Genomic DNA, 17963 nt, shown 5'->3' on the forward strand with positions numbered 1-17963 from the left:
GTCAATCAGGATGTCAGACCGCTGGGGGGTGTGAAGAGACTGGACTTGGGAATCGGGGAGGAGGGATTTGGGGGGGAAGATTCACAGAAAGTAGTCTAGATTGACAGCCGTGATTAGGCCCCAGCAGCCACCAGCATCGGAAATGTGTTGACAGCATAATGGAGTTCAAATGGCCAGAATAACATTAGAGAGGTCCTCTGTCAACAGCCTGGACAGAGAGCCTGAACACTTGCTGTGTTACAAAGGCTGTCTCTCATAGTGCTGAGCGATTTAACCAATATTTGTATTTTTTTTATTTTTAAACAACTAATTGACCGATGTAGGTTCAATACTTTTTTTATTCCATGTATTTATATTTTTTGGTGAGCTCAATGCACGCATTGCACAGTTTCTCTAAAGATAAATTAGATCCAGCCTGAACTGTGCAATGTAGTAGGGAGTTGTTGTTTCCAATAGGCCACATAGTTTAGTGCATAAAATGTGGTTATTAACTACAATAACCATAATCCATTGCGCATCTACTTGTCCGGTCTGTGTTTCTTTTATGCCTGCTACAGAAGAGACAGAAGAATGCATGATCGTGGGCATATAGAGAAACAATGGGAAAGTAATTCTGCTTTTGGAAGTTGATCAACTTGTAAACTCACTTTTGAGAAAATCATCTTCAATGTTTTAGTACTGCTATTGGAGAGACCTTCTTTGTCTATACCAGGTATTCCCCCAGGGCTACCCGCAATGCCGTTGCTGGTACGCCAAATAAAAATGTGATTCACATTTCCAAACAGTACATTTATATTTTCCAACGGGCTATACATTTGGGTGAGTTTTTTTTTTCTTGCCCGAGTAGCCTCGTTTCACTGCCAAAAATAAAATGAAACCATCTAGTGTTCAGCGAAATAACAACACTATGTCAAATACAGGTAGCCTAGTAAAATAATTAACATCCAATCAAATTAACTGTTACTCTGTCGCAGGAATTCCACTAACAGTCCGTATGTAGCCAAATGTAGCTGCTGCTCATTCCGTTTGCTTAAAAATGGATAAATGGTTTTAAAAAAAGTAAGGCCCGCGTCCATAGACACACATACCAGCTCTACTGGAAGTACCGCTACTACCAGCTCTACTGGTAGTACCGCTACTATCAGCTCTGCTGGTAGTACCGCTACTATCAGCTCTGCTGGTAGTACCGCTACTATCAGCTCTGCTGGTAGTACCGCTACTATCAGCTCTGCTACACTTGCACCTGTCGACGACACATGTTGTTCTGCTTTCACGAGCACATCCAATGCTAGCATCAGTAATTCTACATTTGTTGCTAGCCCAGCACCGAACAACAGACAGGGACGTTGAACAATCGAAGAGGCGCAAATATGATGAGAACTACGTTGATTTGGCGCATTCACTTATATTGGGTGTAGTGCCTTTCCTCAGCCACAGTGTGTTATATGTGCAAAAATACTATCTGACAACTCGATGAAACCGTCACTCTTGCGCAGACATTTAGAAACAAAACATGCCAATTTGAAAAATAATTCACGGGGGTTTTTGAGCGACTGTTATATGTCCGTTAAGTTTATGGGGGGTCAATTAAGGAAGACATCCTCTTCTGGAAACCAGGACAACAGGAGAGGATATTTTTAAAGTACTTGACAGCTTTGTGACATCAAATGGACTTTGGTGGTCAAGATGTGTTTGGTATCTGTACAATTACACAGGTACTTTCCCGAAACGGATGACACAAATAACTGGATTCGTTATCCCTTTCATGCCCTGCCTCCAGTCCACTTACCGATATCTGAACAAGAGAGCCTCATCAAAATTGCAACAAGCGGTTCTGTGAATAAAAAAATAAATCATAAGCCACTGCCAGATTTCTGGATTGGGCTGCGCTCAGAGTATCCTGCCTTGGCAAATCACGCTGATAAGACACTGATGCCCTTTGCAACTGTACCTATGTGAGAGTGGATTCTCGCCCCTCAATAGCATGAAATCTAAATACAGGCACAGACTGTGTGTGGAAAATGATTAATACAACCCAACATTGCAGGGTTATCTGCATCCTTTCAAGCACACCCTTCTCATTAACCTGTGATGAGTTATTCACAATTTTAGATGAACAAAATTTGTATATGTAAGATGGCTAAATAAACATTAAAAGTATTGATTATTATTATTTGTGCCCTGGTCCTACAAGAGCTCTTTGTCACTTCCCACAAGCCGGGTCGTGACAACTCAATCTCATTCTTATGTTTAATAAATGTATAGTGTGTGTGTGTGGCAGGCTTACAATGATGGCAAAAAAACAACATTTGAGAGTGTGCTGACTGCAGCTGGAGGTTGAATGTTTTGAAGGGGTACGGGACTATAAAAAGTTGGGGAACCACCCATTCATATACCCATTCAGCATTGTTCACACCCTCTTAAGCCTTAGCCCCACCTATCTCTTTAAGGGTTGATCTGAGCGTTCTCTACTAACTTGCCAGCTACTTCCAGACATCTGAGAGAGAACAGCTCACTGAACATTACTCACCCTAGCAGAGCTGATTAGGCTGTTATGTTATCCAGAGTGTTGGTGACTGCAACTGTGCTGTCAGATTGTCCGTTCGTAAATTCAGAGCGTTTCGTGTTCAGAGGGCACACTGGACGCTCTGGCCAATAAGTAAGGTTGATCCGAAACCTCTGACCTCACAACGACAGTCAAGCACCCAAGCTAACTGGCTTACATTGGCTAGCTACTTCCAGACACATAATGAGAGAACACCCCACTCTGATCATTTTACTCCCCCTAGCAGAACTGGTTCGGCTGTTTTCACGTTATCCAGAGCGTTTGTGACTAACTGCTGCTGGCAAAAATTTAATTACGCTTTGTTGCTGATGTTTACTTTCACCGGACATATTCAACGGGTGTTGAGTGTTCAAAAATTCATCAGTTATTCTGCGCTCTGGCACACTAAGACGAGAGTCTTTTGTTAAGAAATGTAGCTAGGTAACTATCTAGGTAAACAATGAATCCCAACGCATGACGTAATGCTAGTTAGCCAGCCAGCCAGCTAACGTTAGCTAGCTAACAGTACACTTTAACTTGAAATGAAAATACTTAGTCAAAATTAGAAACGCGTAATATCTGAAAATGTAGCTAGCTAGACTATCTTACCCTTGGTCTGAAATCGGAGTAGATAGCCAGATCGAATTTACCAGCTAGTACGTCTATCAACAGTTGCAGTGAAATGCTATTGAAATGGATACTTGCATAGTGGAGTCTTTTGTTAAGACATGTAGCTAGCTAAACAATGGACCATAATCACAACTCATGACGTTACTACCCTGCATGAATCTGCAGGTAGCCAACCAACCAGGTTCAATGGCTATAACTAGTTAAGCAAATGAGTCTTGAGATACGAAGAATAAGATCATACTAATAACGTTAGCTAGCTAACAGTACATTTGAAATGAAACCACTTTCTGTCAAAATTAGAAACATGTAATATCTGAACATGTAGTTTGCTAGACTTTCTTACCTGTATAGATCATGGTTGGACGCGTCTCCTGCCTGATGCCATGCATGGTTGCCCTTAGCTATCATACTCGAATTCCACAGATTTCTAAACTCGGTCCTCCAGAAAGTGGAAAGCATAACACATAACGTTAGCTAGCGAGCCAACCAGCTAACGTTAGCTAGCTAACAATACACTTTAACTTGACATTAGGTTTATGCAGTTTTACTACGCGATACTTTTTTTTAAAAAACGCGTTCAACGCGATTACCTAAACATACCGATGAGTTCCCATAGACAGACACGTGCTATATGGCAGACCAATCCAAACTCATCTCTTGGCATGTCCAGCCCACTCATTATCTCAGCCAATCATGGCCAGCGTGAAGGTTGCTCACTTTTTCTGTGGCTAAACCAACTAGGCTCGTAATTTAACAATTTTATTCGTATTTACAGATGGCATACAAGTTTGATATTAAGGCACATGAAGGTTCACATGTTCACATGCATTTCTGCCAATAAATGCATTTTGATAAAAAATGATAAAATATATGTTTTACGTTCAAATGGCTCTACTGTGAAGTCGTGACTTGCGACATACGCCTAGTTTCCTGAATCGGGTCACAAATAGTGATTTTTGTCAGACAGAGGTTAGATGACTTGGAATGAAATAATAATGTCATCAAATGTAATATACACAACTGAAATGTTTTATCAAAGTAATGTGAATAAATTATGGTTAATAAGTGATAATCAGTAATGAGCAGTCACTACCATCATGGGACTTTTAAATTGTTTTAGTCTGTGTTATGGCATCCAACCCACATAATGCATAGTGCATTTATATAATCAAACCGAAAACGCACCAACCTCAAAAAGCACTAATCACTCAGCACTAGTCTCTCAGAATGGTGCAGGAGAGATGATCCTATTACTGAGAAAGATGAACACATCAAGGTGTCTTATTTGGAGAAATGGGTTTTGTTGTCACCGCTGGACTGCCTATGTATTTGAGTTGTGGAATGTGGAGACTGAAGGGTTACCCTACAAAGCAGGATCAATGAGTTAGCCAGCTAAATATTCTGAAATAACTTTTTTTATTTTTAAGAAGCTTAACATGGGCACGTTCTAATTGACTCAACAAACACATACTGAACAAAAATATCAAAGCAACGTAACAATTTCAACGAATTTACTGAGTTACAGTTCATATAAGGAATTCAGCTGAAATAAATTCATTAGGCCCTAATCTATGGATTTCACATGACTGGGCAGGGGTGCAGCCATGGGTGGGCCTGGGAGGGCATAGCCCACCTACAAAATGGCTTTATTACAGACAGAAATACTCCTCAGTTTCAACAGCTGTCCGGGTGGCTGGTCTCACACAATCCCGCAGGTGAAGAAGCCAGATGTGGAGGTCCTCGACTGGCGTGGTTACACTTGGTCTGTGGTTGTGAGGCCAGTTGAGCGTACTGCCAAATTCTCTAAAATGACGTAGGCGGCTGATGGCAGAGAAATGAACATTCACGTCTCTGGCAACAGTTCTGGTGGACATTCCTGCAGTAAGCATGCCAATTGCACGCACCCGCAACTTGAGACATCTGTAGCATTTTGTTGTCTGATAAAACTGCACATTTTAGAGTTGCCTTTTAATGTCCCCAGCACAAGGTTCACTGGTGTAATGATGATGCTATTTAACCTCTTACATCTTGACGTTCCGCTAGCGGAACACCTGCTCCAATATCCAATGATACGCGTGGCGCGATTTACAAATTCCTCAAAAATACAAAAACTTCCATTTTTCAAACATGACTATTTTCCAGCATTTTAAAGACAAGACTATCCTTTATCTAACCACACTGTCCGATTTCAAAAAGGCTTTACAGCGAAAGCAAAACATTAGATTATGTCAGCAGAGTACCCAGCCAGAAATAATCAGACACCCATTTTTCAAGCTAGCATATAATGTCACAAAAAACAAAACAACAGCTAAATGCAGCACTAACCTTTTGATGATCTTCATCAGATGACACACCTAGGACATTATGTTATACAATACATGCATGTTTTGTTCAATCAAGTTCATATTTATATCAAAAACCAGCTTTTACATTAGCATGCGACGTTCAGAACTAGCATACCCCCCGCAAACCTCTGGTGAATTTACTAAATTACTCACGATAAACGTTCACAAAAAACATACTTATTTTAAGAATTATAGATACAGAACTCCTTTGTGCAATCGAGGTGTCCGATTTTAAAATAGCTTTTCGGTGAAAGCACATTTTACAATATTCTGAGTAGATAGCCCAGCCATCACGGCTAGCTATTTAGACACCCACCAAGTTTAGCCCTGACAAAACTCCGATTTACTATTAGAAAAGTTTGATTACCTTTGGTGTTCTTCGTCAGAATGCACTCCCAGGACTGCTACTTCAATAACAAATGTTGGTTTGGTCCAAAATAATCCATTGTTATATCCAAATAACGGCGTTTTGTTCGTGCGTTCAAGGCACTATCCGAAGTGTAAATAAGGGTCACGAGCAAGGCACATTTCGTGACAAAAGATTTCTAAATATTTCATTACCGTACTTCGAAGCATGTCAACCGCTGTTTAAAATCAATTTTTATGCAATTTTTCTCGTAAAAAAACGATAATATTCCGACCGGGAATCTGCGTTTAGGTAAAAAGACGAAAGAAAATAAAGCATGGGGTCGACTCGGGCACGAGCCTGAGTCTCACATTACTGTAACCAGCCACTATCCAAACGCGCTACTTTTTTTCAGCCAGAGCCTGCAAAGCCACGATTCAGCTTTTTGCCGCCTTCTGAGAGCCCATGGGAGCCGTAGGAAGTGTCACGTAACAGCAGAGATCCCCTGTAATGGATAGAGATAATCAAGAAGGGCAAGAAATTGTCAGACAGGGCACTTCCTGCATGGAATCTTCTCAGGTTTTGGCCTGCCAAATGAGTTCTGTTATACACAGACACCATTCAAACAGTTTTAGAAACTTTGCAGTGTTTTCTATCCAAAGCTAATAATTATATGCATATTCTAGTTTCTGGGCAGGAGTAATAATCAGATTAAATCAGGTACGTTTTTTATCCGGCCGTGAAAATACTGCCCCCTAGCCATAACAGGTTAATCAGCTTCTTGATATGCTACACCTGTCAGGTGGATGGATTATCTTGGCAAAGGAGAAATTGTCACTAACAGGGATGTAAACAAATTTGAGAGAAATGTTTTTTGTGCTTATGGAACATTTCTGGGATCTTTTATTTCCACTAATGAAACATGTGACCAACACTTTACATGTTGCATTTATAGTTTTGTTCAGTATAGGAGTTGAGCTTTCTTAATGAACCTGAATCAGTTTATTATTTAATTTTTTTAAATCAAAGTTAGCTGACTAACTCATCGATCCTGCTTTGTAGTATGTCGCTCTAGCTGAATAAAGAAAATAAAAACAAATTGCGTTCTCAATTTTCTTCTCGTAAGTCAGAAATGGCTCTTTTTTCGCCCTGCATCAATTTGTTTTGTAGCTTGAATCAAGAGCTTTTCTAAGATGTGTTTAAATATGACTATGGATATGAAACCATTTCATATCTGTGCGTAGGCTTTGCAATGTTCTACCTACCATCCAAGAAAACACCACTGGATGGGAAAGGACATTACCTCTGTAAAGTAGACCACGCTGCTGTTCCTGTTACCTCACTAGATACCAGCAGCCTCATAGCTCAACAGCTCTACAGTGGGTGGAGGAGAAGAAGTCCCCTATGGCAAACTTTTTAATTAAGCTGACTTCATCGATCACAGTCTAGCAAGCGAGGACCTGTGTGTGTTTTTCTGTATCTGACTGTGAACACTACTCTTGCGAGTGTTTTTCGTGTGTGTTTCTGTGTGTGTGATCCGGTGTGTGTTGAGAAGGAGTCCTGAGGTGTGTGTTTCTGTTGCAGGGTCGAGGGTCAGGCTTCCCCGGGAGGAGGCGACCCAGAGGGGCTGGTCTGTCGGGCAGAGGGGGCCGGGGCCGAGCGAGAGGGAAGAATGGAGCCAGTCCCACAGTCAACCCTGGGGTAGGCTATGTCACCTGTCAACCTGATCTCTTTAGTTCACACTAATCCATTACAATTAACTGAAAGACCGTTTTATTACTAGTGTTGGGAGGAAAAATTGACAGTTACATATCACAATATTATTTTGGATGTTATGTTATTGATACTGGGGCTCCCGAGTGGCGCAGCGCCTAAGGCACTGCATCTCAGTGCAAGAGGCGTCACTGCAGTCCTTGGTTCAAATCCAGGCTGCATCACATCCGGCCATGATTGGGAGTCCCATAGGGCGGCGCACAATTGGCCCAGCTTCGTCTGGGTTTGGCCGGAGTAGGCCGTCATTGTAAATAAGAATTTGTTCTTAAATGACTTACCTAGTTAAATGTAGATTACATTTTTTATTTTTTATTATAAAAATACTTTGGCTCCAAGTATTGTTTTTCTGGGTAGTGTTAGCTAGCGCTAGTCGGCTGTACCTGCGCTAGAACGTGTTTTCAGCACTTTTATTTTCATGACTGATCAAAGCAAATGTTCTAATGCCCTCTCTCGTCTCTCTGCTGCAGACATATACTAAGCAATATGTTTCGAACATCAAATTGCAATAAAATTACAGTATCCATTCACAATACGTATGGAATCGTGAGGTCCCGGGCAAATCCCAGTCTTATTTATTACCCAGTAACCTCCTAGTTTTCCTGGTGTATTGTAAACAGTAATCATATGTTGTGGATAGATTATTTGCTGCAGCACAAAAACAGACTCATTCCAGTGGGCATGTTACTCCATACCAAAGCGTGACACAGCATTCGTGTCAGAGGCAAATGCTAATCAATAATCCTATCCAGGCAGTCTCTTGTAACGCTGACAACTTCACATGCTGTAAAATAATCTGTAAGAATTTACGCAATAAACAGAGACGCGTACCTCTGCAATATTGGTTTAGAGACAGAGAAACACTTCACTTTTCATGTAGGGAATATCACAGGACTCAAACCCATCTATCTAATGGTGTATTTGTGCTCATGCTTCATAACATACAGGTCACCACCATGGAATCACCATACCAGGTGAAGGAGGAAGAGGAGAATGCCATGCACAACACCGTGGTCATATTCTCCAGCAACGACAGCTTCACATTGAAACAGGTGGGCATCTGTTTGTGTACAATTGATACATTTCCCGTACCTCTATTATTTGATTAGTTTCTCTTACCATATTACAGTTCAACTTTGGTTCTCTAGTATCATGTGTAAACTCCATTTGTTTCCTCTCTCTCAGGACATGTGTGTGGTGTGTGGGAGTTTTGGGCTGGGTGCGGAGGGTCGTCTTCTGGCCTGTGCCCAGTGTGGGCAGTGCTACCACCCCTTCTGTGTTGGCATCAAGGTAAGTACCCCATCCTTTACAGTGGCATTTTCTCTGAGATCTTACTGAAGATTGTGATACTACATACGAGTAGGAAATGTGAGAACCCCACAAATGACTGGGCTTAGGGTTAATCATCTATTGATTTCAAACATTTTAACCTGGCTATGACTGACTGACTCACTATGTGAGTGTCAACTGGATTAAACGGGCCATATAAACTCTGTAATCACAGGAAGCTCAGCTCAGGTTGGTTCCATCCTTATCTCTTAATGCTGCCAATTACTGCAAACAAAACTCTTTAGTGTAGCTCGGCAGCACAGTCATATATTAATGTCCTTTACTCTGGGACCTTCTTAAAGAGATAAGCGCACACAATTTGGACTTTTGCCAATATACTCACACACCACATCTGACCCTGTCCTCTCCTCCCAGATCACCAAGGTGGTGTTGAATAAAGGCTGGCGCTGTCTGGAGTGTACAGTGTGCGAGGCGTGTGGCCAGGCCACCGACCCGGGCCGTCTGCTACTGTGTGACGACTGTGACATCAGCTATCACACCTACTGCCTGGACCCTCCACTGCAGAACGTTCCCAAGGACAGCTGGAAGTGCAAATGGTGTGTAGCTGACTCGTCTGTCCATCCCCTCAACCTCTTCCTATTATGATAACGTGGCTGTGTCCCAAATGGCCCCCTATTCCCTATATAGTATAACGTCAATATTTGATGTATCTAAGCAAGAAGTCAAAGTACCAACTAGAGGTCGACCGATTAATCGGAATGGGCGATTAAGTAGGTCTGATTTCAAGTTTTCATAACAATCGGTAATCTGCGTTTTTGGAGACCGATCGCACTTTACTGCGTTTGCCAGCAGCTCTTCACAATGCGTAAAAGCATTGCACTGTTTATGACTTCAAGCCTATCAACTCCCGAGATTAGGCTGGCAATACTAAAGTACCTATTAGAACATCCAATAGTCAAAGGTATATGAAATACAAATGTATAGAGAGAAATAATCCTATAATAATTACAACCTAAAACTTCTTACCTGGGAATATTGAAGACTCATGATAAAAGGAACCACCAGCTTTCATATGTTTCTCATGTTCTGAGCAAGGAACTTAAACATTAGCTTTCTTACATGGCACATATTGCACTTTCGCTTTCGCATTATTTAAACCAAATTGAACATGTTTCATTATTTATTTGGGACTAAATTGATGTATTATATTAAGTTAAAATAAAAGTGTTCATTGTTCATTCAATATTGTTGTAATGGTCAAATCTTTATACATATTTTTTATATATATATATATATATATATATATATATATATATATATATATATATATATATATATATATATATATATATATATATATATATATATATATATATATATATATAAAAATCGGCCGATTAATCGGTAGCGGCTTTTTTTGGTCCTACAATAATCGATATCGGTGTTGAAAAATCATAATCGGTCGACCTCTAGTACCAACAACAACAACTTATTTGCCATCTCCTCACACAAAAAAGCCTATCCCTTTTCTCCATGAATGACCTAGTTCATTATTTCTCAATGTCCTGTATTGTACTTAATGTACAGCCACCTAAATGCACTCAGCTATTCATTGACACCTGTCCTCACTCCTTCTCCCCTCCCCTGTTTCCTCCTGCAGGTGTGTGTCCTGTACCCAGTGTGGTGCCACCTCGCCAGGCCTGAGGTGTGAGTGGCAGAATAATTACACCCAGTGCGCCCCCTGTGGCAGCCTGGTGACGTGCCCCTTCTGTCTCCAGGACTACAGCGAGGGAGAGATCGTGGTGCAGTGCCGCCAATGCGACAGGTGGGCATTGCTACAGTACTAGCTAAGCCTGCCGAAACCTATATTTATTCTCTATTATTTTGCATCATGGTACCCCAACCCCTTCGCCTTCCTCTCTGATAGGTGGATACATAGTTCCTGCCAGGGTCTCCATTCAGAGGAGGATGTGGAGAAAGCAGCAGACAGCAGCTTTGACTGCACCATGTGCCGAGTCCACAAGGCCTTCAAGGGTAAGTAAGCACTGCATACAGTATAGCCTTCTGAATCATTGCTACTGTATCTGACCCTCTCAGGCATCTCGTGTATTGCAGCCAATTACTCATTGGCTTTTGTGTGTGTCTTCACTGCATCCACAGCGCCTGTGTCCAAGGCCAGAGAGTCCATTGAACCGGCAGTTATGACGCAGATTCTCACAAAAGCTAAAGACATGGGTATGAACAATATGTCTGCTTTTGGTATTTATTTATTTAATAAAACAAATATATACACTACCGTTCAAAAGTTTGAGGTCACTTAGAAATGTCCTTGTACACAGCGTTGTACAAGATCTTCAGTTTCTTGGGAATTTCTCACATGGAATAGACTTCATTTCTCAGAACGAGTCGATTGACGAGTTTCAGAAAAACGTTTTCTGTGTCTGGTCATTTTGAGCCTGTAATCAAACCCAGAAATGCTGATGCTCCAGATACTCAACTAGTCTAAAGAAGGCCAGTTTTATTGCTTCTTTAATCAGCACACAGTTTTCAGCTGTGCTAACATAATTTCAAAACGTTTTCTAATGATCAATTAGCCTTTTAAAATGATAAACTTGGATTAGCTAACAACGGTTGCTGATAATGGGCCTCTGTATGCCTTTCCAGCTTCAATTGTCATTTACAACATTAACACTGTATTTCTGATCAATTTGATGTTATTTTAATGGACAAAAAATTGTATTTTTTTTTTCCAAAAGAAGGACATTTTCTAAGTGACCCCAAACTTTTGAACGGTCGTGTATGTTCTTTTGTGGGTGTATCAGCTTCAATATTGCAAATAGATTGTGGCTTCTATCAATGTAATTTTCTGCATAATTTACAATCCCCCATATATATTTTTTTTAAATATATAATATTTTATATATTATTGTTATTATTATAATTTTTTTTAAATATATATATATATATATATATATATATATGTTCCTTTTATTATTTTCCCCTAACCCTACCACCCCTAATTGGAGTAAACTAATGAACAACAACACTTAGGTTTCTACTTCCAGCTTATACGTACTATATATATTTTACAGACACAGTATATTTCAGTCCCACCCTTTAGCTCCCCTCAACCCCTCCCATCTATCTCTGAAGACCATCCACTTTTGATTTCTATTTGCCATATGCTTTTAGTATTTGTTCTGTCTGGAGATCGAGACATTTCTTCTTCTCTGAGATGCTTTCTAGCTCTTTAACTTAATGAAACCTTGTTTTAATTACATTGAACAGTACTGTACATTCCACACATTCCAGTTCATCTAGGATGTTCATACAGCACCATAACCTTGTGGTGTGTGTGTGTCTTTCAGACGTGGTCAGGACGTACACTCAGGATGGCGTGTGTCTGACGGAGTCAGGCTTGTGTCAGCTCAAGAGCCTGACGGCCCCTGCGTCGCGGCGTAGGAAACCCAAGCCCAAGCTGAAGCTGAAGATCATCAACCAGAACAGTGTTGCAGTGCTGCAGGCCCCCCTGGACATGCTGTCAGAACACTCCCGGGATGAGGACATGGAGGACCACAGAGGTGCCTGTCTTTAAATAAGAATGTGTTCTTAACGGACTTCCCTGCTTAAATATAGGTTAACTGACCTAAATACAACAAGCCTGTTAGAAAACACTATGGGACAGTTTCCCCGGACACAGATTAAGACCCTCTGGAACGGCAATTGTCTTTCACGTTCATAAATTCCCATGACGCTGACAGCAGACGGTTAGGTGGTGGAGTAGAGTTGTGGAGCTAAATTTCACAAATTGAAAAATCCACAATTTCAATTAGGCTAATCTCTTGAAGTTGACTGGAGTTGAAATGGGATTGACCCTAGGTGTGCTGTAGCTTGGGGGTAGAGTGGTCTGTTAGTCCGTTCTGCAGACTGCACTGCCCCTTGGCTGTCTCCTTATCACCTCTCTCTCTCGCGCTCTCGCGCCCGCTCGCTCTCGGTCTCTCTCTCTCATTCTCTCTCGGTCTCTCAATTAAACATACATTTTAAGAGCTTTAGTAGCATGGGAAACATTATGTTAACAGTAAATTGACAGTAAACATTACACTCACAAAAGTTCATATTATGTGCAAAAGTACAAAAGGGAAAATACAAAAATATACATTTGGGTTGTGTTTACAGTGCAGCTCAGTTTCCACCTCATTTTGTGGGCAGTGTGCACATAGCCTGTCTTCTCTTGAGAGCCAAGTCTGCCTACGGCGGCCTTTCTCAATAGCAAGGCTATGCTCACTGACTCTGTACATATTCAAAGCTTTCCTTAAGTGTGGGTCAGTCACAGTGGTCAGGTATTCTGCCACTCTGTACTCTCTGTTTAGGGCCAAATAGCATTCTAGTTTGCTCAGTTTTTTTGTTAATTCTTTCCAATATTCAAGTAATTATCTTTTTGTTTTCTCATGAATTGGTTGGGTCTAATTGTGTTGCTGTCCTGGGGTGTGTTTATGAACAGAGCCCCAGGACCAGCTTGCTTAGGGGACTCTTCTCCAGGTTCATCTCTCTGTAGGTGATGGGTTTGTTATGGAAGTTTTGAGAATCGCTTCCTTTTAGGTGGTTATAGAATTTATCGTCTCTTTTCTGGAATTTGATAATTCGCGGGTATCGGCCTAATTCTGCTCTGCATGCATTATTTGGTGTTTTACATTATACCCTGAGGATATTTTTGCAGAATTCTGCATGCAGTCTCTCAATTTGGTGTTTGTCCCATTTTGTGAGTTATTTGTTGGTGAGCAGATCCCAGACGTCACAACCATAAAGGGCAATGGGTTCTATAACTGATTCAAGTATTTTTAGCCAGATCCTAATTGGTATGTCGAATTTTATGTTTCTTTTGATGGCATAGAAGGCCATTCTTGCCTTATCTCTCAGATCGTTCACAGCTTTGTGGAAGTTACCTGTGGCACTGATGTTTAGGCCGAGGTATGTGTAGTTTTTTGTGTGCTCTCGGGCAACGATATCTAGATGGAATTTGTATTTGTGGTCTTGGCGACTGAAACTTTTTTGGAACACCATTATTTTTGTCTAACTGAGATTTCCTGTCAGCGCCCAGGTCTGTGAGAATCTATGCAGAAGCTCTGGGTGCTGCTGTAGACCCTCCTTGGTTGGGGACAGAAGCACCAGATCATCAACAAACAGACATTTGACTTCAGATTCTAGTAGGGTGAGGCTGAGGCTGGGGGCTGCAGACTGTTCTAGTGCCCTCGCCAAGTCGTTGATATAGATGTTGAATAGGTTGGGGTTTAAGCTGCATCACTATATCACTCTCCCCGACCCTGTGGAAAGAAATGTTTTTTTTTCACATTTTAACCGCATACTTGTTGTTTGTGCGCATGGATTTTTTAATGTCGGATGTTCTTCTCCCAACACCTCTTTCCAACAATTTGTATAGCAGACGCTCTTGCCAAATTGAGTCTAAAGCTTCAACAAAGCATGAGAAGACTTTGCCTTTGTTTTGGTTTGTTTGTTTGTCAATTAGGGTGTGCAAGGTGAATAATTGGTCGGTCGTACAGTAATTGGGTAAAAAGCTAATTTGACATTTGCTCAGTACATTGTTTTCACTGAGGAAATGTACGAGTCTGCTGTTAGTGATAATGCAGAGGATTTTCCCAAGGTTGCTGTTGACGCATATCCCACAGTAGTTATTGGGGTCAAATTTGTCTCCACTTTTGTAGATTGGGGTGATCTGTCCTTGGTTCCAAATATTGGGGAAGATGCCAAAGCCAAGGATGATATTAAAGAGTTTATGAAGTATAGCCAATTGGAATGTGTGGTTTGTATATTTGATCATTTCATTGCGGATACCATCAACACCACAGGCCTTTTTGGGTTGCAGGGTTTGTATTTGGTCCTGTAGCTCATTCAGTGTAATTGGAGAATCCAGTGGGTTCTGGGAGTCTTTAATAGTTGATTGTAAGATTTGTATTTGATCATGTATATGTTTTTGCTGTTTGTTCTTTGTTATAGGGCCAAAAAGATTGGAGAAGTGGTTTACCCATACATCTCCATTTTGGGTAGATAACTCTTCGTGTTGTTTGTTTAGTGGGTTCAATTTTCCCAGAAGTGGTTAGTCTATGGATTCTTCAATTACATTGAGCTGATTTCTGACGTGCTGTTCCTTCTTTTTCCGTAGTGTATTTCTGTGTTGTTTTAGTGATTCACTATAGTGTAGGCTCAGGTTTTCTGGGTCTCTGTTTTTTGTTGGATAGGTTTCTCCGTTTTTTTCTTAGGTTTTTGCGTTCCTCATTAAAGCATTTGTCAATGTTGTTCATTTTCTTTGGGTTTTCTGTTTGAAATTTTAATGGAAGCTGAGAGGTGAAATATACTGTTAACACTTTCACTATTACAGTGGAATGTCTGTCTTGTCCAGGAAGTTGTCTAAAAGGGTTGAATTTGTTGTTGCCTAATAGTTTTTTGGTAGGTTTCCACACTACATTCCTTCCATCTATAGCGTTTCTTAATATTATTCAGTTCCTTTGGCTTTGATGCCTCATGATTTGAGTATTGCTCTGTTCAAGTAGACTGATTTTCCTGTGATCTGATAGGGGTGTCAGTGGGCTGACTGAACGCTCTGAGAGACTCTGGGTTGAGGTCAGTGATAAAGTAGTCTACAGTACTACTGCCAAGAGATGAGCTATAGGTGTACCTATCATAGGAGTCCCATCTAAGCCTACCATTGACTATGTACAGACCCAGCGTGCGACAGAGCTGCAGGAGTTGCGACCCGTTTTATTTGGTTATGTTGTCATAGTTGTGCCTAGGGGGGCATATGGGGGAGGGAGTGCTGTCACCTCCAAGCAGGTGTTTGTCCCCCTGTTTCCTGAGGGTGTCAGGTTCTTGTCCAGTTCTGGCATGTAGGTCGCCACAGACTAGTACATGTCCCTGGGCCTGGAAATGGTTGATTTCCCTCTCCAGGATGGAGAAGCTGTCTTCATTATAGTATGGGGATTCTAGTAGCACACAGGAGGACATTTTTCTCTGTTAAGATCATTTCCTTCTGAATTTCTTGCCAAATGTAAAATGTTCCTGTTTTGATGAATTTAATAGTGAGTTAGGTCTGCTCTATACCAAATGAGCATACCCCCCCGAGTCCTTTCCCTGTTTCACACCTGGTAGTTTGGTGGATGGGACTACCAGCTCTCTTTAACCTAGAGGGAAACCAGTGGGTCTGTCTCCTCTGTATGTTTCTTGTAGGATGACAATGTCTGTATTTTCAATTTCTTTAGTGAAGTCCAGGATCCTGCTCTTTAGGTCAAAGGCAGATGACCTCAGGCCTGGGATATTCCAGAATGAGATAGGAAGGCTTTGTGTTCCATAAAATGTCCAATGTTGTTAGTCGTGTGGTTTGGCCTCCGACCAGTGAGCAGAGCCTGCTGAGCATCTGGTACATTCCTCTCTTGCGCTATCTTTCTCTTAGCTCTCTCTCTCGTTCTGTCTCTCTCTCGCTCTCTGTCTCTCTCTCGCTCTCTGTCTCTCTCTCGCTCTCTGTCTCTCTCTCGCTCGCTCGCTCTCTGTCTCTCGCTTCGCTCTCGTCTTGCTCGCTCGCGCTTGTCTTCGCTCTGCTCGCTTGTCTTTCGCCGCTGGCTTGTCTTCGCTCGCTTGCTTGTCTTCGCTGCGCTGTTTGTCTTCGCGGCGTCTCGCTCGTGTTTCGGCTCGCTTGTCTTCGCTGCCGCTTGTCCCCGCTCGCTTGTTCTCGCTCGCTTGTCTTCGCTCGCTTGTCTTCGCTCGCTGTCTTCGCTGGCTTGTCTTCGCTCGTTTGTCTTCGCTCGTTGTCTCGCCGGCTTGTCTTCGCTTCGCGTTCGCGGGTCGTCGTCTGTCGCTGTCTTCGCTCTCGCTTTCGGCTTGTCTTTCGGCTTGTCTTCTTCGCGCTTCGCTGTCTTCGCCGGCTTGTCTCTCTTCGCTTGTCTCCTTCGCGCTTGTCTTCCTCGCGGCTTGTCTCTTCGCTTGTCTTCTCTCGTCGCTTGTCTTCGTCGCTGCTTGTCTTCGCCGCTTGTCTTCGCTTGCTCTCTCGCGCTTGTCTCTCGTGCTGCTTGTCTTCGCGTGCTTGTCTTCTCGCTGTCGTGTCTTCTGCTTCGCCGTTGTCTTCTTTCGCCGCTTGTCTGTCTTCGGGCTTTGTCTCGCCCTCCCTCGGCTCTGTCTTCGCGGTTCTCTTCGTCTGCCTGTCTCTTCGCTGCTTTCTGTCTTCGCTCGCTGCTCTGTCTCTCGCGTGTCTCCGTCGCTTGTCTTCGGCGCTTGTCTCGCTGGCTTGTCGTTGGCTGTCGCGGTTCTGTCGCTCGCCGCTGTCGTTGCCGCTTGTCTTCGCGCGGTTGCGCTGTTTCGCCGCTTTCTGTCTTTCGCGCTGTCTGTCCTTCGCTCGCTCGTCTGTCCTCGCCGCTTGTCTCTCGCCGCTCTGTCTCGCGTCGTCTTCTGTCTCTTCGCCGCTTTGTCTTCTTCGCGCTTTTGTCTTCTCTTCGCGCTTTGCTGTCCGTCTCGCTTTGTCCTCGCTGTCGTCCTCTTCGCGGCTTTGTCTTCTTCGCGCTTGTCTCCGCTGTCTCTCTTCGCTCGCTTGTCTTCTTCGCTTCGCTTTCTGCTCTCGGTTGCTTCTTCTTCGCTTTCGCTTTGTCTTCTCCTTGTTTCGCCTTTGTCTTCGCTGTTTCTCGGCTTCGCCTGTCTTCCGGCAGGCTTGTCTCTCGTCGTTGTCTCCTTTGTCGCTTGTCCTCGCTGTTCCGTTCAAGCTTGTCATAGCTTGTCCAGGCTTGTCCCGCTGTCGGCTTGTCTCGCTTCTGTCTCGGCTTTGTCTCGCTTTGTCTTCGCTCTGCTGTTGGCTTCCTGTTCGTTTCCTGTCTCATGTCGCTGTCTTGTCTTCGCCGCTTGCTCCGCATGGCTTGTCTCTCTTCGTCAGGCTTGTCTCTTGCAGGCTTTCTCTTCGCGCTTTGTCTCTCTCTTCGCTCGCTCTTGTCTCTCTTTCGCCTGTCTGTCTCTCTCGCTTCTCTGTCTTGTCTGTCTGTCTCTC

General features: G+C 42.6%; 1 protein-coding gene across 7 annotated transcripts in view; it reads left to right on the top strand.

Moving 5' to 3' along the window:
• The window catches only part of LOC106599252 (histone-lysine N-methyltransferase 2C), a 146666-nt gene that overhangs the window by 48887 nt on the left and 79816 nt on the right, over positions 1-17963 (top strand). For all 7 annotated transcript variants that reach the window (XM_014190384.2, XM_045714703.1, XM_014190382.2 and 4 more), the window contains 8 exons: positions 7451-7567; positions 8584-8688; positions 8822-8926; positions 9341-9522; positions 10587-10751; positions 10854-10960; positions 11087-11161; positions 12295-12507. In XM_014190384.2, the coding sequence (XP_014045859.2) occupies positions 7451-7567; positions 8584-8688; positions 8822-8926; positions 9341-9522; positions 10587-10751; positions 10854-10960; positions 11087-11161; positions 12295-12507 (1069 nt within the window). The remainder of the gene's footprint in view (positions 1-7450; positions 7568-8583; positions 8689-8821; positions 8927-9340; positions 9523-10586; positions 10752-10853; positions 10961-11086; positions 11162-12294; positions 12508-17963) is intronic.

Source organism: Salmo salar, chromosome ssa03 (genome assembly GCF_905237065.1).
Source record: "Salmo salar chromosome ssa03, Ssal_v3.1, whole genome shotgun sequence".
NCBI classification, from domain to species: domain Eukaryota; kingdom Metazoa; phylum Chordata; class Actinopteri; order Salmoniformes; family Salmonidae; genus Salmo; species Salmo salar.